General features: G+C 33.3%; 1 protein-coding gene and 1 long non-coding RNA gene across 2 annotated transcripts; both read right to left on the bottom strand.

The window, feature by feature from the left end:
* Positions 1 to 10,337: 10,337 nt before the first annotated feature.
* Positions 10,338 to 15,672, bottom strand: LOC136216499 (uncharacterized). Its single transcript, XM_066003024.1, has 3 exons — positions 14,414 to 15,672; positions 12,913 to 13,174; positions 10,338 to 10,980 (listed from the first exon to the last, which is right to left on the bottom strand). The coding sequence occupies exons 1-3, from the start codon at positions 15,475 to 15,477 to the stop codon at positions 10,795 to 10,797; spliced, it is 1,512 nt and encodes a 503-aa protein (XP_065859096.1). The 5' UTR covers positions 15,478 to 15,672; the 3' UTR covers positions 10,338 to 10,794.
* A 6,064-nt stretch (positions 15,673 to 21,736) lies between these two features.
* Positions 21,737 to 22,527, bottom strand: LOC136216819 (uncharacterized). Its single transcript, XR_010683385.1, has 3 exons — positions 22,373 to 22,527; positions 22,099 to 22,177; positions 21,737 to 21,987 (listed from the first exon to the last, which is right to left on the bottom strand). It is a non-coding gene; the product is annotated as an uncharacterized lncRNA (long non-coding RNA).
* Between the last annotated feature and the right edge of the window lie 2,816 nt (positions 22,528 to 25,343).

Raw genomic sequence — 25,343 nt, forward strand, 5'->3', positions numbered from 1 at the left:
TGAAACGAGATATCAAATTGGAAACAACAAAGTTTTTCCCGGATTATAATTGATTTGCTAAACACAAATCTAATAATTAACCCGATACGGACATAATTCATCCACGTAAATTATGTGAATTACTATACCTAGCCACAAATTCCTACCTTTAGCCTCGGGAATTGACCGAACTACCCTTTGCACAAAAATTGAAAAAAGACAAAACCTCTCAAGAACCCTATACACTCTTCGATCAAATCCGGACTAATTTTTGAACCAAATCATGGATGGTGACAGAGGCCGTAAAGGGAAAGCGAAAATGGTAAGATTTACGGTTTTATTTTGTTGATCTATGCTTCAATTTGAGATTTGTGGGATCTTTTTGAAAATCTCCGGAATCGTAGTCGGGCGTATGAACATCACGCCCGACCTGTGGTTCCGGTGTAAGAACATCACGCCCGACCAGTGGTGCGGGCGTGATAGCCACATGCCCGCATCATAGGTCGGGCGTGATGTTCAAACGCCCGAACCATAGGTCGGACGTGATGTTCATACGTCCGACCAGTGGTTCGGGCGTGATGTTCATACGCCCGAGGGTGTTTTTTTTAAATTATATTTACATTTAAATTAATTTAGTGTAATTTATAATTTATATGTTACGATTTTAGATTAATTTAGGGTAATTTTTTGTAGACGGAGCGGTCTACTAGGGGGAAATCCATCTCGTCATCTGCTCGTCGTCTAGATATGGACGACGAGGATGATACACCACGGCATACGAGATTGCGTGGTATTGATATATCTGGTCGTAGGCGAAGAGGGGCTGCGACGGAGCAGGTGCGGAGGGGTCCGATTGTGGATCAGCCCGATATTCATGGATCAGAGGGGGCGACGAATTTTGATGACAGAGAGCCTGATAGAGATTCTGTGGAGGACTACGTGGATGTGGTAGCCCAGGTACTGCGACAGTCTACAGCTGCACGTGATCGCGAGGGTGAGGATGTCGATGAGCAGCCGACCCCGGTTAGACAGCCGACCCAGCGCATAGGAGGTCGCTTTGCGAGTGCAAGTATTTTTTTGTATAATTTTATTATAATTTTATAACTTTAGTATAATTTTATAACTTTAGTATAATTTAATAGTTTTAGTATAACTTTAGTATAATTTTATAACTTTAGTATAGTTTAGTATAATTTTATAAATTTAGTATAATTTTAGTATAATTTAATAGTTTTAGTATAATTTTAGTATAACTTTAGTATAATTTTATAACTTTAGTATAGTTTAGTATAATTTTATAAATTTAGTATAATTTTAGTATAATTTAATAGTTTTAGTATAATTTTAGTATAACTTTAGTATAATTTTAGTATAATTTTAGTCTAACTTTAGTACAATTTTATAACTTTAGTATAGTTTAGTATAATTTTATAAATTTAGTATAATTTTAGTATAATTTAATAGTTTTAGTATAACTTTAGTATAATTTTATAACTTTAGTATAATTTTATAACTTTCAGGGACCAGCAAACGTCCCAAAGCTAGTGAGGACGAGAGTTGGATTGTTAGTAGACCGGTGGATGGTGGCCCCGTTGATGGTTCCGTGATTCCTAGTTTTCTAGGACATATTGCCTCACGGATGCTGGGAGGAGAGCTTCGGTCGTTTCTGACATGCTACAACAAATCAACAGCATGCCGGGATTTGTGGGTGTGGTTTTCTGGTGCGTCACCCGAGGTAAGAATAATTTAGTTTGTCAACATTTATTGTAATTTGTATTTTTAACTATAAACCTAAAAAATATTCAGTAATTGTATATGTGTCATTTGACAACTGAAGGATATGATCGAGAAGACTGGGTTGTCCCGCCTTCCACATATCATGTTTAGGAACCTCGACACTCCGCTGTTGACTGCGTTCGTGGAGCGGTGGCAGCCCAATACGAGCTCCTTCCACATGCCATTCGGGGAGGTGACTATCCAACTACATGATGTATGGCAGATTCTTCGTATCCCGATCGACGGTGCGATGGTGTCCGAGTCTCCCACTACTGACCGGCTGCATGCCATGTGCATGATGATGTTCAGGGTGGATCGGGAGCAGCTTCTGTCGTCGACCCGACATCTCTGGAGTGGTGGAGGTGTATTTGTTGATGCTGTACACAGGCTTGTCATCGAGGGTAGGGATGACGCTACTCGGGCCACAGCGTGGATGTGGCTTATGCTCGGATCCACTTTGTTTGTTGACAAGAGTGGAAATAGGATTAGGTCAGCCCATCTTGCTGAGGTTTACGGCGGTGTCAGAGGGGCAGCTGGACTTTCATGGGGGTCTACTACACTTGACACGTTGTATCGGCAGCTGGGGATAGCGAGCAGAGGAGACTGTTCTGGTATATGCGGATGTTTGACCCTACTACAGACGTGGATATATGAGTATTTTCTGGTGTTCCGGCCGCATAGACTAGCTCACGTGATCCCAGCTGACCATGCCCGTGCACTAAGATGGGAGCTCGGAGTACTAGGCAAGACGACCGCCCGATTAGATACCATACGCGGGCAACTGGACCGTATGACGGCAGTAGAGGTATTTTATAAAATTTTAGAATTAGTTTAAGTATTATTTATAGTATATTATTATTTATTATTGAGTATTTTTTTTCAGGTGACGTGGTTGCCTTATGGTCCTGTCCCCAATGATGATCAGCTTCGAGTGTCCTACGCCGGTTGGATACGGTGTAGAGACATCGTCGAGCCGTATATGCCGGATCGAGTGTTGCGACAGGTCGGATATACTCAGCCTATCCCAGCTGAGCGTATTAGACCTGATAAAGCAGTACGGCCATGGAGGTCTTTATCGTACAGGCTCACACATTCATCTGTCATAGTTGAGGATACCTGGCGGAGATTTCCATCGGCTCGGGGCATTGATCGGAGGAGATGTCGGCCAGTTGGATACGATCCCACTGCCTGTGATGCTGCTTACATGGACTGGTATATGCGATATTCGCATCCTCATCTCCTTCATGCACCACAGGATGGACTGGTCCAGTATGCTCGCGCAAACAACGAATTTGTAAGTTTATTATTATTTAATATTATTATTTAATATTATTATTTAATATTAGTTTATATGTGTTTATTTTTTAATATTGATTTATTTATTTATTTTTGCAGTGGGTTAGCTGGTTGTGGCGTGTCACCCAACTAGCGGCTACCCACCGATCTGACGAGGATGCTCCACTCATTAAGAGGGAGATGGATGAGTTTATGGACGCGTGGCGTCGGGCGAACTAAATGCCGTAATTATATGTACTCTTTTATTACATTTTAACACTTTTGACATTATATGCACTCTTTTATGTTTATTAATTTTTATTTTAATGTTTATGTTGTTAAAATTTATTTGTTAAAGGGTAATCCGAGTTAAAATGCCATAATTTTTATTTCTAAACGGATAATTCGAGTTAACCACAATCATCAACAAATCTTTTTGGATTTATTCATGCGGGCGTGAGGTAATCACGCCTCATCACAGGGTGAGGCTATCACGCCTCACCGTAGGTGCGGACGTGATAGTCTCACCATGTGGTGATGCGTGATTACTTCACGCCCGAGTACCGGGAGAGGTATTTTTTCCCATTTCTCACCTCAAAGCCTTAAAGAGTATTTTCATCTTTTCACGAGGCTAGATGTAGAAAATTGGGGCTGAGTTTAACAACATCCTAAATTATTCAAACAATAATTTAGGCGGCTCTTATTTTGTGTGTTGGATTAACTTGTTTGTCGGATTTCTAACAATATTTTAAATTTTTGTAATTTGGATGTTACTTTCTCTATGTCTATGTCTATGTGATTGTGAAAGCAAAGATTGGAAGTCAACATCAGCAACAATTTATAGGAATAATTATCTTCTTATCTTTTCTTAGATTTTTTTTTAACCAAAAGATATTTTACTAATCCAGATTTAAACTGATGGTGGATGACAGGGGCGGAGACAGAGGGTCGGGACCCTGCAGCTGTCGGAACCACCGTAATCACGAGTAGTTTTGGCTCTCTGTTTCCACAAAATTTGAGGGCTGTGGTGGTTTTGGCCTCCATGTTTCTAAGAAATTTAGATCAGGTACTGAATTAGCATCCCAAAATTGGTCCAAGTTCTCTAAATCGAAAATTCCAATTTTTTTAACCGGTTAGGTCTTCTCTAGATCCAAATTTCTAATTTTTTTTATCTGTTAGACCATCATTAAATATGAATTTCTAATTATTTTTGGTATGTTAGGCCTTTCTTAAATCTAAATTTCTAATTTTTCTTGGCCTATTAGACCCTATCTAAATCTGATTTTTTTCTACTAGACAAAAAAAAAAATGTTAAGAATCTTAAACACAATCTATACTATATATAATTACGGAAGCATAGAGAAATGAGAAAAAGTGTTTTAGAGGTCTTTTTGATGAGTTGTTAACGTAGTAAAAAATCAGATTAAAAATATTTAATTAATTAAAAATAAATATTTAATTAATTAAAAATAACAACAAATTTATATTTATAATATATTAAATAATTACTAGCCTATTAATTAAAATAATAAAAGAAAGCAAGAGTTACGGGAAGATGAAAAAATACAAAGCAAAGGAAATCCAAAAGTCACAAATAAATTTCTATATAAAGCATGATAGATAGTATTCCACCATTATATTTATTGGTCACGATAGATAGTATTATATTTATGAAGGTAAATATTCGATTTTTTTCATATATTGTAGTTATTTTATTCTCAATTATTTTGTTGTTTTATTTTTATTAAACAATAGTTGTTATAGTTTCATCTTTCAGATTCATTTCTGTTGTTACCCAGGTTCTATACCTTCATTTTTTGCTTTCTCAATTGTGATGTTGTTTTATTTTTATTAAACAATTGTTGTTATAGTTTCATCTTTCAGAGATGAAATTCCATTTCTGTCGTTATCCAGATTCCATACCTCTCGCTACCTTATCCATGTTTTCTTTTTTATTTATTTATTTTTCAAAATGACTAAAATAAAGATTTTGTATATTTGCATTCTTTTTTAGTATATGTTCATAGGTGTTATCGTTTTGATTGTTAACTCTAACTAAAATTTAGATTTTCGGTTTTTTATGAACTCAATTTTTAGTTTTAATTGAAGTTAGATTAATTTTTCTAATTCGGAACATGTTGAAATCCACTCATTTTTTTAGTTTGAGTTTAGCTAATTGATATGGATTGTATTTTTTATTTTTATGCATTTTGGTACAAATAGATATAAAGTTTCACACGATAGTTGTTCATTGAAGTTTGAGACATATTAAAGAGATATTGGAATATTATACTTACAATGAAGTTTATTTCAATATAAATTATGTTATATTATTATTATTATTATTATCAAGAAGTTATTTTTTCCCAATTTTCTAGACAAGGAGATTGTAAGCGTCTAATACGCTTGATAAGATGTTTATTCTTGAAGAATGTGGATTATGCTAGATACGAATTCAAATTCAAGGTAAATAAAAATAAATTTTGATGCTCAAAATCCTAAAAATGTACATTAATTATGGATATTGAGATAATTGCTTTTGCAACATTGGCTTATATAATTTTTAACTATTATATTATGGTTCGTACAAAATTATTAGTATTTCAAGCGTTTTTAACAGATGAAAATGAAATATGATCATAGGACAAATTATTGAAAAATATTAATTAAGAAAATATTATTATTTGAATCTCTTCAAATTCTCAAATGCTGAGCATAATGATTCTAATTAATATAATTAATTTCACATATTAATTATAAAACGTTTTTTTTGTACTGAGTGGTTACAATTGCGATTTAATTCTATTTAACTAAAATTAATTTATGGATTTAATACTTCATTAAGAAAAAATAAAATGTTTAATTAATGGGCAAAAATTATTTTCACTCTCCTCTTTATACGTTTATGTCTCGACATTCTCTCTTATTTTCAAAAAAAAAAAAAAAATCCAAGAGGAAGATGGTTCTCTCCTAATTATCTTTTTCGTCCTTTCATTTTTTTTTCAATTCCTTTGTTTGTTTTTCTTACTTACAAAATTCAAGAATATATAATTATTAGAAAATATTAATGAAGTCAAATAAGTGATATCTGCGAATATGACTGATATTCTATATAGTGAAAGAATGAAAAACAAATTGATCGAATGTCTTGATGAGATATTACGAGATAAAAATAGGAGAAATCATCATCTTAAACTGATTCAATTAGATATATTGGGTTATTGTAGCAGAATGAATAATTGAATTCGAATACTTGGTGATCATGAAATTCCATCAACCAAAATAATTATCATCAAGATGAATTTGTGACTAATTCTTACGAATTTTATTTTTTTATATATAACATATTGAATTGATAAAGTTTCTTCATATGCAACATTAGAAAAGTATTGATTGTAATAGTTTATAGAATAATATATTGATGTTGCTTCCATTTTAACATAGATTGTAATTCTTTTGTATCGTAGATATAATATTTAATTTTAATTGTAGTTTAATTCAATTTTTGTTTAACCTATATTGTAATTCTTTTGTATCGTAAATATAATATTTAATTTTAATTATAGTTTAATTCAATTTTTGGTTTTTTAGTATATTCCAATATATTTCTTAATTAATCTGCTATTTTATTATTATTGTTTCACAGAATATTTGGAATATAAAAATGTATTAAAATTCCTAAAAAATACAAATCATTGAATTTTGTAAAAATAAATAAATCATTCATCTTTAGTTAAAATTCTATAAAAAAGTAGTCAATTATTTTTAAAATTAATTTAATTTGAATTATCATTAAAAAATATATATTAATTTCAAATATACATAATATAAATCATAGCATGATATAAAATTATTTAAAAGTAAATATGTCAATTTATTTATTTATCTAAATTATATAAAAGTTTCATACCCCGTGCATCGCACGGGTTTTCGACTAGTATAGTTTAATTTTGAAAAGTTTTACGTTGATATTTAAAATTTGGTTCTTGACCACTCCAATTATAACATGTATATATACAAAAAAAAAAAAATTAAACAAATTTGATTTAGCAAAAAGCAACCCCAACCAAACAATCATGTATTCACTATTGACGGATCATTTTAAAAAATGTTTGATTAATTTTTCACATAAAAACGAAAATTGTCACTTTTTATCCGAACTGGATTAATCAAGTTGAAATCACATATTTTTTAAAAGATAAACGTTAAATAAAGTAGCTCAATTTTATTTTTGTGATGGAAAGTTTAGTTCAATTTTATGTTCGTAATTAAAAATTTAGCATTTTTTTTAGTAAATATTACACATTTTTTTAGTAAATATCGAAAGAAAATTACTGACAAAATTTCATGATAAAAGAAAAATCAAGCTAGTACTCATAACCTTAGGAATGAAATTGACATATATCTTTTCGTTCTTTTTTCCTTTTTTAAACTCGTCTACACAACTTTTTGTAAAAGATATGTCGAAAGGTGAATTCAAATGAAAATAGCTCAACTGTTACGCATTTGAAATTAGAGGTGAAAAGTTGCGGATTTGAATCCATTCTCCTATTAAAAAAAACCATTAATAAAGTTTTTTTGAAGTTTATGTTTGACTGTTTTTTTCTAAGAAACTTAGAGATTCAATAAAGAGAAGGATGAAGATCCTTCAACAATACACAATCCAAAAACCACGAAATAGAAAACGAAACAAACAAAATAGTATTGGAAAGATCTCTTCTAGCTAGAGTATAAGCTACCCCATTTGCTAATCTTGGATAGGAAGACACGCTAACAAAGCCGAATGCAGGATATGTTACAAGGCCAAATTTTAAAGGGAGTTGCTGGCTGGGCTATGGGGTCAGCTGAGAATTTTGACGAGGGCCAAAATTTTAAAGGGAGTTGTTGGCTGGGCTAGGGTCGTCTGAGGATTTTGAGAGGGGGAGGGGAGTGTCAAATTCGTTCACCCACCATACTAAAATGTATTTTTAAGGTGGCCGGGGATAGAGGCCCTTCTAGCCACAGTGTCAGTCCACCTATGCACACTAACATCAAAACGATGCTAGACAGGATCCTTACATTATTAAATCACGCTCTCAAACTCACTAAAATCTTGGTGCGAGGAATAAAAACTATCAATGACGACCTTTGCATCCATATAAAAAACGACTTCATGTATATCAAGTTGCATCACGAATAAGTACTATTGTGGAGCCAAAGCTTCCACGCTTTTCATTGAAAATGACTAAGCCACAACAACACGCCACAAAATCGTCATTAATACCCACCGAACGTGAACAGAGGGGTAAACAACACGACCCCAACTTCCATAGAAAAAATTTAATTTTCGCGAGCTTCTATAAGATACCTTGTCCGTCCACATCACTCGTAGCAAGAAGATGTTGATTCACATAAGCTTTATAACGAAATTTAGATCAATAAACCTCGTCTTCAGTCAAACTCCAAATCAAGCTATCCTTCGTGTTATACGTAGGCAACAATGTATCATTAATAATTGAATCAACAAAAGGATCAAAAAATATAGCCATGCTCTATATATCCTAACACCTTCTACCATGCACAAACAAATCTGAAACCCTAGTATCCTCATCAACAACACTCTCGGTAGGCTTAACAAAGAAACTAAAATCATTAATCAACCAAAGATCCTTTCAGATTCTAATATCGTTCCAATCATCTATCCCCTCCAATGTAAACCAAGACCAAGAACTTCACGTGAGCTCCACACAATCCTCCAAATGTAACTAGGATCATTGTCTAGTTTAGAGGAAAGGAAAGTTTCCAGGGAAAATATGTAGCTTTGAACATTCTATTAACTAATGTATGTGGATTATCGACAAGTTTTCATCCCTGCTTACCAAGAAGCGAGAGATCAAAACTATTCAAGTCTCAATGCCCTAAACCTCTTTTCTCCCGTCTGTAACACAAATCAATTGATGCTTTTGTTCGTCTCTTTTCATACCCCATTAAAAAGAGCTCACCATTCTTTGGAGATCATCACATAAAGATCGAGACAGAAGAAACACAATGATACAATACGTAGGAAGAGAGTGAGCCACTGGCTTTATAAGATTGTCAAACCGATATTAGAAAGAAATTTAAACCCCTAACTACTAAACCGCTTCTAAAGCTTGTATTTCAGGAAGCCATATATGGTCCTCTTAAAACTATCGATTAAGAAAGATAGACCCAAATAGCGGCTTGTATCCAAAGGAGAAGAGACACAATAAAAAAACAAATAGCACTTCTATTTTCACATTGGAACTATACACGGTTTTTTAAAGATTAATAGCTTAACAGAAGTCTCTTCATACTCAAGCAAAATATCAGCAACAACCTTACTTTTCACAACTGTGGCATCGAAGAACATAAAAATGTCATAAATGTAAAGTAAATGAGGAACAATAGGGCTGCCTCTACGAATCCGACACTCGTGCAGTAAAACATCATTCTCAACTATAAACATTAACTAATATAAAACTTCAATTCAGAGGATAAAAAGATTAGGGAGATAAAGGATTGTCTCGCTTCAAATCTCTACTCGGGATAATAACACCAACCAACTTATCATTAATAGCAACTGAGTATGGGAAACACTAAAGAAGCCTTTACAAATCCGACACTCATGCAATAAAACATCATTCTCGAGGATGAAAAGATAGGGAAACAAAGTATCATCTTACTTTAAACCTCTACTCGAGATAATAGGACCAACCAGCTTATCATTAATAGCAACCGAGTAATAGACAAACGAAATTCACTTAGCCTCAAACCCCATCCAAACTAAAACAACCTGCAAAAAGCCTCAATCTATACAGTCATAATCCTTACTAATATCGACTTCTAGTGCAACATTCCTCCGACTACCTCTTTTCTTTCTTCCGTTCTTTTCATATTATGGAGGAATCTAAAGGCAACCACAACGTTACTCTCGGCAAAGCAGATTAAGGCCTTGTTTGATAACATATTTAATCACTTAAATTAAAGTATTAAACACTTATTTAATTTAAGTACATTTGATAACCACCATTTAAATTAGTTAATTAAGTGAAAAATCACTTATTTTGATAAGTCAAAATATTTAACTTAACATTTTAAATTAAACATTATCAACTAACATTTTTATAAAAATTACATCATTCAATACTTTCAGCATGTATAATATTCAGCACTTAAAATTCAATACTTATTTTTTCAGCACTTAATTTTCAGTTTTATCAAACAACACCTAACTTTCACCTAACTTTCAGATATAATATCAAGCAAAATAGACTCTAATCGATTAGCCAAGACTTTAGCAATTATCTTATAAAGAAGGTTAGAATTATAAACCATCATTTTTTTTTCTTAATCATATTACTACTACCAAAACACAACTAATTAGCCCGGGAAACGACATATCGTTTGGACACCAATTAGTTCACATACAACACTCTGCTGGGTTGAGATTTCACCTCTAAACCAGCACAAAATACACATTACATCTACCTCAAACTTTACAAGGAAAAGAAAGAGAAAACAATCTTCAAATTTGGCACTTCTTTTTTTTCTTTTTCTCACTTTCTCTTCTTTTCTTGGACATCAAAACCAAAACTACACTAACCAATCTACTCCACATCAGCCTTCTCTACACGGCCATATCCCGTTCGGGACGTCGAAGACTGCAGATTGCTGTGCCAAGTATGAAGCAAATTCAAAAAGAAAATTCATATAAGCCATATATCTCCTCAACTGTCTTCTCATGTTTCTCTCACTACTCTGCAATCACACAACTGGGATTGGGATCGGAACGCTTTCGTCGTTAGTGTTTAGATGCATTTGCTTCTGCACAGCCTTAACTGCTGCTACTCTAGCTGCATTGGCTGCTCTGTTAGCTGCTGTTACTGCTCTATTCACCCTTTCGTCCACCTTTCCTATATCGTAAGCTTTTTCTGCTGCTCGTCTCGCTTCCTGATCACAGGAAACAACATATGAGAACTAATCTCCAAATAATCCAATACAGAATAATAAATTTGTCGATTGCCGTCGAGTTCTTAAGCCATGAAATAAATAAACATCTTTTGGAAAACTGAAAAGAACATGCTCTAAGTTCCCAGGAGCGGGATAACTTAATTAAATGCAATATAAGATCATAATGGCCGGTCAAAATTTCTGTGGTGTGACATTGATTTCAATGGCCGAGGAGATGGGGATAAGAAATCACCTCAGAGTGATTGTTAAAGTAATTTCCAGTTAAAATTATTCTTTCAATTTTAATCTATGTTGCACGGAAACTCTTCTTCATTAGCGTTTCAGCGTTTCGTGTCCATTTCCGTTTCCGTTTCTTTTCCGTTTCCATTACCATTTCCTAGCTACTTTTTCTTAGAAATAACACGCCCCGGTATCCGTATCTGTTTCCGTTTCGTTTCCGTGCAACATAGATTTTAATTTTTCTTTACACTTGTATGTTTCAAAAGAAGTTGCTAGGAATGTTCTTTGTTACAGGCATAGGCATTAAAGCAAAATAGTGTATTCAGCTTCTTCATGGGGTAAAATACACCCGTGGCTCCTGGACTATAGCAATACCAACATTATGGCCCCTAAACTTCATTTCATGACATAAAAATTCTTGAACTTCGCATTATTTAGCGTTAATTTCCAAACCATAACAAATTTGTTAAAAAAATTAACGAAATAATAACTTATTGATTTGGACTTTAATGTTAAATAATGTAAAGTTAAAGGATTTTTATGTTATGAAATGAAGTTTAGGGGACCATAATGTTAGTAGCGCTACAGTTTAGGGGCTATGGATGTATTTTTACCCCTCCTTCATGCTTACTGTAACTAGTTATTTCTCTAATAATAGCAGCCTTTTCGTCTCTTGGTAAAAAAACTCCTACTGAATAAAATAGTTTATTTAGCTCCTTGATGGGGCAAAATACACTCATGGCCCTTGAACTTTAGGGCTACCAACATTCTGGCCCCTAAACTTCATTTCGTGACATAAAAAATTCTTGAACTTTACATTATTTAACATTAAAGTCCAAATCAAAGAAAAACTGTTAAAAAACTAATGAAGTTAAAAAAGTAACGAAATAATAGCTCGTTGATTTGGACATTAATGTTAAATAATGTAAGGTTGAAGGATTTTTATGTTATGAATGAAGTTTAGGGGGACCATAATGTTAGTAGTGCTACAGTTTAGGGGCCATGGATGTATTTTACCCCTCCTTCATGCCTACTGTAACTAGTTATTTCTCTGATAATGGCAGCCTTTTTGTCTTTTGGGTAAAAATCTCCTACTGATAGCTTTAAATATTATCTCAGTCCCATTTATTGGTCTGAGCAGTGCGAAAGATATGGCTCATTGAAATTAATGAATTGAACAATTTATAAAAACAAAATAAATTTTTTCTGCAATGTTCCACCTATTCTTTAGTTTTTACCATGTTCATTTCCAGTTCTGGGTTATGAAAACAATAAAGCATGAAAAACGAAAGAATGTACGGTAAAATACACCCATGGAATAGCGCTACTAACATGATGGCCCCTAAACTCATTCCGTGACATAAAAATCCTTGAACTTTACATTATTTAACATTGAAGTTCAAATCAAAGAAAATTTGTCAACACGAATTAATGAAATGATGATCTGAACAAGTTTGACTACATAATTGACTCCTTTTGTCCATGTCACCATAAATTATGGTCAAACACCTATTTTTTAGGTCATCATTTCGTTAATTTTTTAACGGATTTTCTTTAATTTGGACTTTAATGCTACAATGAAGTAAAGTTCAAGGATTTTTATGTCATGAGATGAAGTTTATGGGTACTGCTATAGTTCAGGGGCCTGGATGCATTTTACCCGAGAAAAAATGTATATAAAAACCCAGCTACCTGAACTGCATTGAGTATTTTGGAATGATAAACAGCAACAGGAGAAACAGGATATGCAGTGTTTTGTGTGCTTGGGACGTCGAGAATTCCATTTTGCCAGTGACCAGATTGAGTCTCTCCGTTTCTGAAAGTGTACATTCCAAGGCCCTGCCTCCTACCTTCATGCCAGGCTCCCTCGTACCGATGCCCGTTTGCAAAACGGTATACACCAAAGCCATGCATCTTGTCCGCAAAATATTCTCCAGCATAAGTGTCCCCATTTCTAATAAGTTCAGACTGATTAGCCAGTAAACAAAATAAAATATGTAACTACAGATGAAGTAAAGATGTTCGTGTTTGCAAAAGGTTCACAGAAGAAGCCTTTGAGATATTGCACTTCAAGAGGAAAGTTTAGTTTACATGAATGTTCATGAGTGCAAATGCGGGTCCTATAAAACCACGAACCTTAACCCAAAACTATTTTGTTTGAACTGTTACACACTGTCTAAAACTATTGACGAAGACGAATGAAACCAGAAAATAATAAGCAAGCATCTGTAGTGATGATTTCCTAAGCAACTAACATCAAGCAAGACAAGTTTGTAGTTCTGCATAGACTCCATGGCACTAAGAGGAAAATAAGAGGTAAATGGAAAATAATTTGCAATTCATCCAGCTGAACAGATGCTAGACTAATTGACAAGCTCTAGAATAAGGAAGAAACTGCCATCCAGGAATAAATTTTACAAAACTATGAACGAACCTCATTTCCTGAAACCGAATAGTTCCGAGTTCCAACCAATAGAATTCAACCACCATAACTAATACTAGCAAATAATATTTAGACAATACATTGCTAGACACAAGGTGTTTCTTTAGCTTCCAAATTACAAGCCTAAACAGAATAGGTAGGAAATCAACTTGTCTACTAACTACTCCTCAGGCGGTATTCGGAAATACAATAAATGCACTTTTCATGACGAACGGACTCTTCTATGCTCGTTTCAAAACCTATTAGAAGAACTGATTGTATAAATAGAAACAAATAAAACAACACGGTCAAATCCAAACTGTTTCATCATCTGATTGTATGTACTCTCGCCACATTTTGCTATAAACTTTCAGCTAATTCTTCAAAATCATTACTAGTTAGTTCAATGCTACATACTACTAGAGTTTCTGCATTTCGTGTCCGCTTCTTTTCCATTACTGTTTCCTAGCCAAGTTTTCTTAGAAATAATGTTTCCATTTCAGTTTTCGTTTCTGTATAGGCTACATATCATATCTACTATACTCCTTATCTTTTAACACACCCAGGGACATGAAATAACTGATGGAAGATCAATGAAATCAACAGAAAACAGTGCAAATTCAACCCATAAACCTAAATCCTTGCATCAGCTAAACAATTTAACAAGTAGCAAATGGGGGAAAACAATCCCTCAAATGGAGAAAACAAGAAAATTACTTCAATCCAATTGGAAAAAAATTGTGCATCTTCTATATACATTGCTAAATTTACCTGAAATGGTAGTGGCCGAGGCCATGCTTGACTCCCCATTTGAATTCACCAACATATCTACTACCATCTTCGCAGGTATGCACTCCACATCCATGACTCTGGCCATTAGACCATTCTCCAGCATAAACATCGCCTGTATAAAATCTATAAACCCCAAAACCATGCCTAAGTCCTTGCCTATATTGCCCTCTATAACGGCTTCCTCTTGCCCAAGTCTCCACTCCATATCCATCATATTTTCCATCAACCCAATCTCCCTCAAATCTCCCACTCATATAATAATAGTAAACCCCACTCCCCGAACACTTGCCCTTATGAAATTCCCCCTCGTAGACGTCTCCGTTGCTGTAAATCTGAACCCAACACCCAGAATTGACTCTCTTCTCCGACTTAGTTCTGGACCCAATCGACCAAAACACAGGCAAAGGCGGTCTAGAGATATTAGATGAGGATTTGAGCTTGATTGGAAAAGAACGCGCCAAAAACAACCGAATTGAAGGGAGACGAGGAAGCGCGAGATTTAGAGAGAACAATAAAGCAGCGGAGAAAGCAAAAGCAGAAAGAAAATCAAGGAGAAAAGAGCGACTAGGATGAGAAACTAAGAAATAGAAAAATGGGAGAGATAAGAGAAGAATTAACCGAAGATGAACACGGAGACGGCGAAGGTGATTGAAACGGCGGAAGAATCGAAACGCAGCGGATTTAGCCGCGACTGAAATTGAAAAAAGCGAATGATTCTGCGGTGCAGCCGTGAAATGGTAAATTGTAGGGGATTTCGGCAAAGAAGAAATCCGATGAGGATGATGATGATGTTGAGTCAAAAGCGGCCTCTTATACGGAGTTGAAGAAGAAGAAGATGCAGAAGGAGTAATTGGGTCATTCTGAAAATGAAAAGTTGGGGATTGAATCAGAATTTGAGGAATAGAATTGCTGTTCGTCTCAATAGTATTCTGATTACTATTATTATCAGGTGGAGGGAAAAGAAGAGGAGGAATGGGGTGAAAATCGGAAGAGACGCCGGTGCTTTCTTTTCCGATTTGGAGTTCTGATTTCTTCTGATGCATTACATAAGGAAAGATCTTTTCTCTGAAATTCAAAAATCAAAATCAAAAATTGAAAAAACCCCTTTGATTGGATTGCTCTCTGTTTTCGGTAGTTTGTTTGAATTTGTAAATGTAAGAAAATTTACGAACTGTAGAGAGCGAATTGAGGAGAGGGGTTTTCAAAAGAGGGATGAAATTGTTTTATTTTTCTTGTTTATGTGGATTTAATTGTTTTTAGGGATTTGGATTAATTTCAAACCTCTCTTCTTTTTCACATTTTCTTAATTTCTTTTTAACATATTTTAATTATTCTATTTTCAGTAAATTAATTATAACTTTGTTAAATTATGAGCTTTAAACTTCATTTTATGACAACTTTTATGGGATAAGCTAAACATTTAAGCTTATGGTTTTTGGTATAACGGAAAACTAGCTTTATTTTAAGCAATGGTATCAGGCCGGATCGGATCGGACCGGTCGAACCGGGAACCGACCAGGTATCTAATCTGTTTTAAATTAATTAAAGGGTAAATAATTTATTAGTCTCCTACTTTTTACGTAACACACTATTTAGTCATTCTATTTTGAAAAACACATTATAAAGTTTCTATCTTTTGCCAATATTAAGCATTTGGTCATTTTGTCTATTTTTTTTAATTTTTAACCGAATATATCTTAGCTTTTAGTACAACCATAGTACAACACAAAATGATCATGTTACTCTGTTATGTTATGTCTGTCTTTTTATACTAAATATAACGGTTAAAAGTCTAAAAAAAATAGACAACATGACCAAAGGCTTAATATTAGCAAAAGATATGGACCTTATAATGTGTTTTTCAAAATAAGAGGACTAAACAGTGTTAGATAAAAAGTAGAGGACTAATAAATTATTTACCCTTAATTAAAACCTTTTGGTATTAAGTCAACTGTACTTTTAGAAGTCAGACCTGATATGATCTGAATGCATCAAATGGCTCCAATTCCACCAAAGCCAAATACTGCTCACATCCGAAGGTTATCTTCAGGAGCTGTTTATGGAAACACGTGGACCAATGAGCACACTGGGTTCCAAAAACGCGCGCCCCACATTCAGATATATTGTAGCACAGAAAGATAGAGTCTGAAGACCTATCAGGTGGTTCCACGTGTATATGTACACTTTATTTTTATCTATAAATAGCAGAGACATCTATAAGCTCAGGTATCTTACTTCAACTATATTTCATACTTCATTCTTTGTTACTTGTTAGCCAGATATTATCTCTAATATCTCATGACTTTAGCATCGGAGAGGGTTCGTTGGAACTCCGGTCCCTTTTTCTAACATCTTTTGTGATCTCAAGTCATCGGAACGTTTACAAGAAGTGTGGTATCACCTTTATTTATAAAATAATTTAGCAAAAGTAAGCCGATCCAACAGATTTCAGTTTGGTGTGGTATTCGCGCCGTCCATGTCATGTGGGTGCGTCCGTAATCCGATGGTGCTTCGACTGCACCCCTATGTATGAGAAAGTCTTTCCCCTTGTGATTTGTTAAAGACTTGTAAAGACCATTTACTTATAAACTTTCTATGTGGGATGAGAATGCTTAATTTCCTTTTAGCTTCTTCCAAACCATTTCAAGTGGTTTACTTTGAGTATCAATTTCTCACTCATCACTTGTCCATTTTGAGTTTATAATATACCATTAAAAAGATCTCATGATATAGAATATGTTGATATATTTCAAGCGATTCTAAACTCCATTTATCCGTTATATATTTAAGCATCAACTTGACAAAAAATAACAAACCAAAAGTTGTTTATAATTTGTTTTGGATATAATTAATTTATAAAAATAATTTTAAATTAATTATATATATTATATAAAAATATTATTTATTTATTTATTACGCCATTCGATCAAACCAATTCGAGACACCTGGTCTAACCAAATGACCCCTGACCCAACAATAAATACAGTTTGATATCCGACCTGGTTATGATAATATTGATTTTAAAGGTTTATTTATTTCACTCATCTCTGGTGTATTTGCTATTACGATTAGAAAAATTGTGAATAATTATTGATGTTAGGTAAAATGTGAACATATTTTAAATTAATAAATAAATAAAACGTAATATATAAATTAATAAAAATAATTTAAATAATTAAATAAAATATAAAAATAATAACAATTAAGATTAGTTTAAGTGTTCAAGAGTATCAAATCGCTTAAACTAGAAATAACATTAAAAAAAAAGATTTATTTTATCAACATCAAATAAATATAAACAATTGTTTATTAAAAGCTTCAAAAATGAACTTTTTCCTAAAAGTTTCAAAACATTATAGTTTATATTTAAAAGTTAAAAGGTGTTGTTTGTATAAACGAGTTAAATACACCATTGGTCATTAATTTGTATTGTTATCTTAAAATTGCCACTTAACTTCAGTTGGTCTCGATAAAATTATTCAATTTTGAACTTTGTCTAAATAAAGTCATTCTGATGACTTCAAGAGTAAAAAGACATCAAAAATATAACGTGGTTTATACGTCAGCACTAGTCAACTCTCACAACTAACTGGAACGACATGTGGCTGTCACTTAGCTGACACGTGTCGTTTTGATCAGGTAGTAAGTGACGGCTACGTGTCGTTTCGATCAACTGAGAAAGTTGACTATTGCTGATGTGGCAGTCACATCACTTTTTTTGGTTTTTTTGATATTAAAGTTGCTGAAGTGACTTTATTGAGATAAAATTTAAAATTGAATGATTTCATTGAAACAAATTGAAGTTGAGTGACCATTTTCAGACAACTATAAAAGTTCAGTAACCATCGATGCATTTAACTTTTATATAAACCAAATCATGCTTCATGCGATTTGGAGTAAAATGCAAAACATTGTTGTGATAGGTTGAAACAAATACCCTCTAGATCTAATTTTTATAAAATAGTGCAATTTTAAGTCTCGCTACTGAAAAAATAAGTTTTTTTTATCATTGACAAAAAATGTGCAATTTCAAACCTTATTAGGTGGTCAAAACATGAATTTACACATGAAAAAAACTTTTTTCTTTGTTAATGAGTCTTGAAATTAAGCTTTCTGATAAATGTTAAGTATAAAATTACTATTTTGTACATGTAGGTTAAATTTATTTTTCTTCCAATTAGCTAAATTTATACATTATCCTTTGGGATAAGATTTGAGAATACCTTTAGCCCTTGTTTGAGAGGGGATTAATGGAAGTAAATGGAAGTAATAGAACGTTAAATATCAAGTTAACATTGTTTGTGAATTGTTTTTTGAGAGTAAATGAAGGTTAATGGAAGTTAAATGTTTACTTCCTCTTATATCTAAACTCTAACCTCCAAATTGGAGGGTAATAGGAGTAACATAAAGTTTTTTTGTTTCTGCAGAGTAAATTTAACTTTCATTCTCCTCCATATTTAAACTCTCAAACGAAGTTAAATATTTAATCTCATTTACATTCCATAAACTCCCAAACAAGGTTAATTTGTAACTTTCCTTTCCATTACCTCCTTTAAATGTAGCCTCTATTAACCTCCAAACTTCAAAACAAAAATGATGACAGTTAAAAGTAATTTTACCTTTAATATTTACAGTGGTACAATCTAGCCATTAACATTGGCAATCAAGAGAAATTTTACTCCAATGTTAATAAGTTTGGTCAATTTAAGTAATAATTCATCAACCGTTTCTTCCAAGAATTTTCACATGGACCTTAATGAGCAAGTGAATTTGCCCATTCACCGTTAGATATACACTTATTAAATCTAAGCCTCAGGATGCGTCTTAAGATGCTTTGCATAAAATGTTCCGATAGCTCCCTGAACTTGCATAAAATGTTCAGTTAACCCCTTGAACTTGCATAAAATGTAATCAATTGACCACTCGGTCGTAAAAAAAAAAAGTTAAATGCGGTAGATGTATTCCACGCATCTTAGAATGTTATTACATAATAAAAAAAATAGATTAGAAAAGAAGTTATTGCTTGCTCAACTATATAACTTGTCTTCTCTAATATTAGAATCGTATACTCCGATTTTGGTCGTTTTACTTTTTTTTAAGACTCGTGGAATACATCTTCCGCATTTAACTTACTTTTTTACGACCGTGATCAATTGATTACATTTTACGTAAGTTTAGGGGGCTATCGGAATACTTTGAAAGTTCATGGGGGGCAATCAAGCTTTTTGGACAAGTTTAGCAGGCAAATGATGTATTAAGCCTATTTAAGCGTATGAAATTGAGATATTTAATAAAACGAATAAAAAAATTGAAAAAGGAGATAACCTAAAAACATTAAGTATTCGTTTGTTTTTAATTTTCAGAACTGTTGTTTACCTTTTATGTCTAAGGTCTATTTGGTTCAACTGTTAGCTAATAGCTGTTGCGGTTGCTATTAGCTAATAACTGTTGCGGTTGTTGTTAGCTCTTTACAGTTGCAGTAAGCTGTTAGCTATTGCTGTTAGTTATTTGTTATTAGTTGTTTAATTACTAGTGTTTGGTAAAATTATATTGAACTGTTGCTGTTCGGATTTAAAATGTCTAAAATGGACATGTTTTAAATTAATCAACGCTGAAATTATAAAAGGAAAATTGTGAAAAAATACCCATAACGTTTACAACTAGGAATAATTTTACTCTTAACGTCTAAAATTATGCAATTTTATCCATAACGCTAGCATTTAAGAGCAATTTTACCACTGACATTGACAAGTTGGGTCGATTTCAGATATTATTAGAAAACATAGATATTTTATTTCTTATTTTACACCAATTGCAAATATCAGTAGTTCTAAAAAAGAGATTTTGTGATTTAACAATTATATTGAAAATTAATATTTATAAATTTAGCGAAATATTTGAATTTTTTTTGTCCAGCTCGTACAAAAGACAATATATATTTTTTATTTTCTTAAAAAAATCACGTCTAATCATATGTTTGTGATCTGTTACTGACGATAATAAAATTGTATACATGTAAAGTGTAGATTACAATATTCATGACCAAAAAGACAGTTTGATAAATTATTTCTCAAATTGACCTAACTTGTCAATGTTAGGGGTAAAATTGCTTTTGACTGCCAATATTAGGGGTATAATTGCACTATATATTTTAGACGTTAAGGGTAAAATTGCTTCTAGCTATAAATGTTAGGGGTATTTTGCACCTTATCCTATTATAAAATAAAAACTGTGTTACACAAATTAATAAAAATAATCTATATAAAAAATAAAAAATGTATTGAATGCGACAAAACCTTGTTCTTTCGGTAATTATGTTGTAGAAATATAAATAATGTTAAAGAATAAACATATTTTGTGGAAATTATAATTTTATCAATAACAAATAACTACAAACAGCTGTTTATGAAAAACTTCGTGAAACGCTCCAGAACGATGCGGTTTCCAGAGAAAATGCTAAACGTTGATGTTATATAAAACTAAACAAACACTATATTTCATGCGGTTTGGAGTGAAACGCTAAACGCTCATCCGAAAAGCTGAAACAAACACCCTCTAAATCTGAGACAAAAAGCATTTGATAAAAATTCGAAATATCTACTTTTTACAGAAAATTCAACCAATATATGTTACCTACAATAACAACAAACAACAACATAAGCAGGTGAAAAAAAAAACTAAATCTCAAAGCCTAAACTTAAATATTATTTGGGAAAATTACAAAACTGTGTCAAATGGGAGGCCCATTTATATATTTAACCCATTTACTCATCCTACTACATATGTAGACTGATTTTATGTGACTTTCCCATAATACCCTTAATATTTACGCGCGTCTCGCCCCCTCCCGTCTGACTTCGCAGATTCGACCATATGCGAAGCCTGCGAAGCTAATGTTTGGATTTACTTAATGAATTTAGTTCACATATGCGAAGCCTGCGAAGCTGAAATTTGTTTTGCTTGATGAATTTAGTTCGCATATGCGAATGCTGGATATGTTTTGAAGCTAATTCGCGAAGTGGTATATAACAAAAAATGGCAAACAACAACGGATTCTAACATTAAAATCATAACATTATCAAAATTTACAACAAGATTGCCACAATAACAACATCCAAATCATAACATTATCAAAATTTACAACAAGATTGCCACAATAAACTCTACTAACTAATCATTTCAAAGTGAACCTAACTAATCCGGTACCAATCTTGAAAGGATGAGTAATCTTGGTGTGCACCATGTGACACATCCATCCCAAAAGGTCTGGACTTCCAGACCTTTTGGGATGGACGTGTCCCACGGTGCACACCAAGATTACTCATCCGATTTAAAATTGGTACCGGATTAGTTAGGTTCACTTTGAAGATTGGCACCATGGGATGGACGTGTCCCATGGTACACCCCAAGATTGACACAACCTCTCCTAACCAACCACTTTAGGAGTGAATGTGTCAATCTTAGGGAAGTTCATCCCTATGCAGGAAGGAAAATCATCTCCCCTGCAGTCCAGTACACCGCCTTCCAGAAAGGGATGTTACGTATTCAACCATCTACAGAAAAAATTAATCGTGTTAGGCAGGGAAAAAGACGATTTTGGTTTCGCGAAATGAAGATTAGCGAAGCATGGGAATGTAAATATGCAGGGAAAGATGTGATTTTACTTCGCGAAGTCTGCGAGGTCTGAAACGTGACTATCTACGTCGCATATCGATGCTTTCGCGAAGTCTGCAAGGTCTGAAACTGAAGGATTTGAAGCGGAAACATGTTGGTATTTAGGAGACGAATTTCAAAAAAATTTCCTAAACAAACAATCAGTGTGATCCAATCACTCTGATAAACAGTCAAACATCCGATGTTTGACATCAAATCCTTAACCAAGATCATTAAGTTCTTCAATAATCAAATTGATATTTATACTACGAGATTGAAAAATACCTCTTGTAGATTCCAATCGGGTATTAAAGCTTCTCTACTGGTGAAGCCTCTAGTCAGTCCACTAAATCGATTAGATCAAGCCTTGCAGAAATTGATTAATCTTGCTCAAAATCGAAAACTGATTTCGGATCCGATTTTCTGAACCGTAAAAATCGTCCCTCTCTTATTGTATATATCCGTATACATATATATCCTTTGATATATATGTACACTTTTGTTTCAATCTTGAAAGATTGAAACAAAAGCATGCACTAGGACACATGTCCTAGTGCATGTTTTATATATATATATATATATATATATATATATATAAAATAATATTAATATAATAATATTAATTAATTATTATTAATATATAATAATTAATTAATTATTATTATTAATTTAATATAATATAATAATAATTAATTAACAACTTAATTAATTACTATTATATCCTTTATTCCAACAGTCAACACTTGACTATTGTACTTGAAAAAGCCATCAATTTAAATTGAGCAAGAATAATTATTTATAATTTCCTCAATTGAATATCAAACAGTGTTAGAATGTTTTGTCAATCCCATTGACATATTCAATTGTGTCAATTAATTAATTAAAACACTTTTAATTAATCAATTTAACTAAAGCTTGATACACGCAACTTATAAGTGTGTGACTTTCTAGGTTCATCTTTAACTGGCATTAGAGGCATCTTACTAACTCTTAGTAAGTATGTCAGGAATCCAATTCCTTGTACTACAAGTGTATCCTATATAAGCTTAGCTTATATATACTTATAGTCCTCTAAAGGTCATGATCTCCAGCTAACACACTGCGCCATGACGTCCCAATTAAAGAATGAAGTTACTTAAAGTAAATTCATAATTAAACTAATTATGAACCATCGATCATAATTTCCATGCACTAAAGTCCTTTCATTAAAAATCCCGATCTTGACTAGAGTCACAAAGTGTCAAACTCTAATCGTCAAGATACTAAGAAATATTGATTAAGTCTTTGATAAAATAAGACTCTTATCAAAGAACCATTCTTTGATACTTATCTCATAAGATGAGTCTTATTGTCCTGGTCAGGAACTCATTCCATCAAAAAACTAATCAATAGCCATCTTAGGATTTATCTCTATTTACTTAGAGTAATGAATCCTCTATTAGCAAACTCTTGTTACACTACACAACTAACTACAGTGATTCACTGCCGGATTACCAGAATTAAGATCCCAGTACAAAGCAGGAACAAACTATAATTACCTGCGCAAGAACAACTAAGTTTCCTCAAGTCAAAGGATTATATGCACTATTATGACCTAGATAATAATTATGTTGACTAGGAGTAAACCTTTGTGCAATTATTATCTAACGTCACAGTTCGAACCATTCGTCTCTTCGAATGTCCACATATTTATTCTGATATCAACATATCAAACAGAATAAGATTTTCTGTTTCTGATTAATATCTCATACTAATCAAGAAAATAAACAGAGGTGATAGTCTAAGGATACATGAGTGTCCAATTCATTATCCACCGACTATGAACATTTAAGATTATTATTTTACCAAAGAAATATATATCTCATTATTATTAACTCTTAATAATATTATCTCTTTGTAAATAATCTTTGGACTAATATGTATATTCATTAAGTAATTAAACAATACAAATAATTACACATGAATACATATTTTATTAACTGCCATTTGGATACAAAATTCACACTGTATAATATACAACAGGAATGGCCTAGGGCATACCACACTTACAATCTCCCACTAGCACTAGAGCCATTCAGTACAATATTTAAGACCTATCTTCTCAAGATGACGGTCTAACTGTGACTGAGTCATTGGCTTAGTAAAGGGATCAGCTGGATTATCAGCTGATACTATTTTCTGCACCGAGATATCTCCTCGTCCAACAATCTCTCTAATTAAGTGATACCGCCTAAGCACGTGTTTGAAGTTCTTGTGAGACCTTGGTTCCTTGGATTGTGCAATCGCTCCATTGTTATCACAATACAAAGGGATTGGACTAACAATAGAAGGAACCACACCAAGTTCGGTGATAAAGTTCTTCAACCACACTGCTTCTTTAGCGGCACTTGAGGCAGCAATATATTCAGCCTCAGTAGTGGAATCAGCTACAGTATCTTGTTTAGAACTTTTCCAAACAACTGCAGCTCCATTACATGTAAACACATATCCTGAAGTGGATATAAGTTTCTCCTTATCTGATTGAAAGCTAGAATCTGTAAAGCCTTCAATTAACAGATCACCTCCTCCATATGTTAAGATCATATCTTTAGTTCTTCTCAAGTACTTAAAGATAGCCTTAACAGCAATCCAGTGAGCCATACCTGGATTTGATTGATATCTGCTTGTTAGACTAACAGCAAATGCAATATCTGGCCTTGTACACAACATAGCATACATAAGACTTCCTATAGCAGAAGCATAAGGAATCTTGGCCATTTCTGCTCTCTCCGCTGGAGTCTTAGGTGATTGCTCCGTGGAGAGTTGCAAACCATGTCTAACAGGTATCAATCCTCTTTTGGAGTCTTCCATTCTAAATCTCTTTAGAATTTTCTCCAAATAGAGTTTTTGAGATAGCCCTAATATTCTTTTAGCTCTATTTCTATAAAGCTTAATTCCAAGAATATAGGCGACTTCTCCCAAATCTTTCATAGAGAAGGTAGAGGATAACCAGACCTTAACATTAGTTAACATACCAATGTCATTCCCAATTAACAGAATATCATCAACATACAAGACAAGGAAAGTGATAGCTCTCCCACTAACCTTCTTGTAAACACATGGCTCATCAAGATTTTTGACAAACTCATAACTCTGTATGGCTTCATCAAATCTTTTATTCCAACTCCTTGAAGCTTGCTTAAGTCTATAAATGGATCTCTTAAGCTTACACACTTGAGAACTTTCCTTGGATATAAAACCCTTCGGTTGTTCCATG

The sequence above is a fragment of the Euphorbia lathyris genome, chromosome 2, assembly GCF_963576675.1.
Source record: "Euphorbia lathyris chromosome 2, ddEupLath1.1, whole genome shotgun sequence".
In the NCBI taxonomy this organism is placed as follows: domain Eukaryota; kingdom Viridiplantae; phylum Streptophyta; class Magnoliopsida; order Malpighiales; family Euphorbiaceae; genus Euphorbia; species Euphorbia lathyris.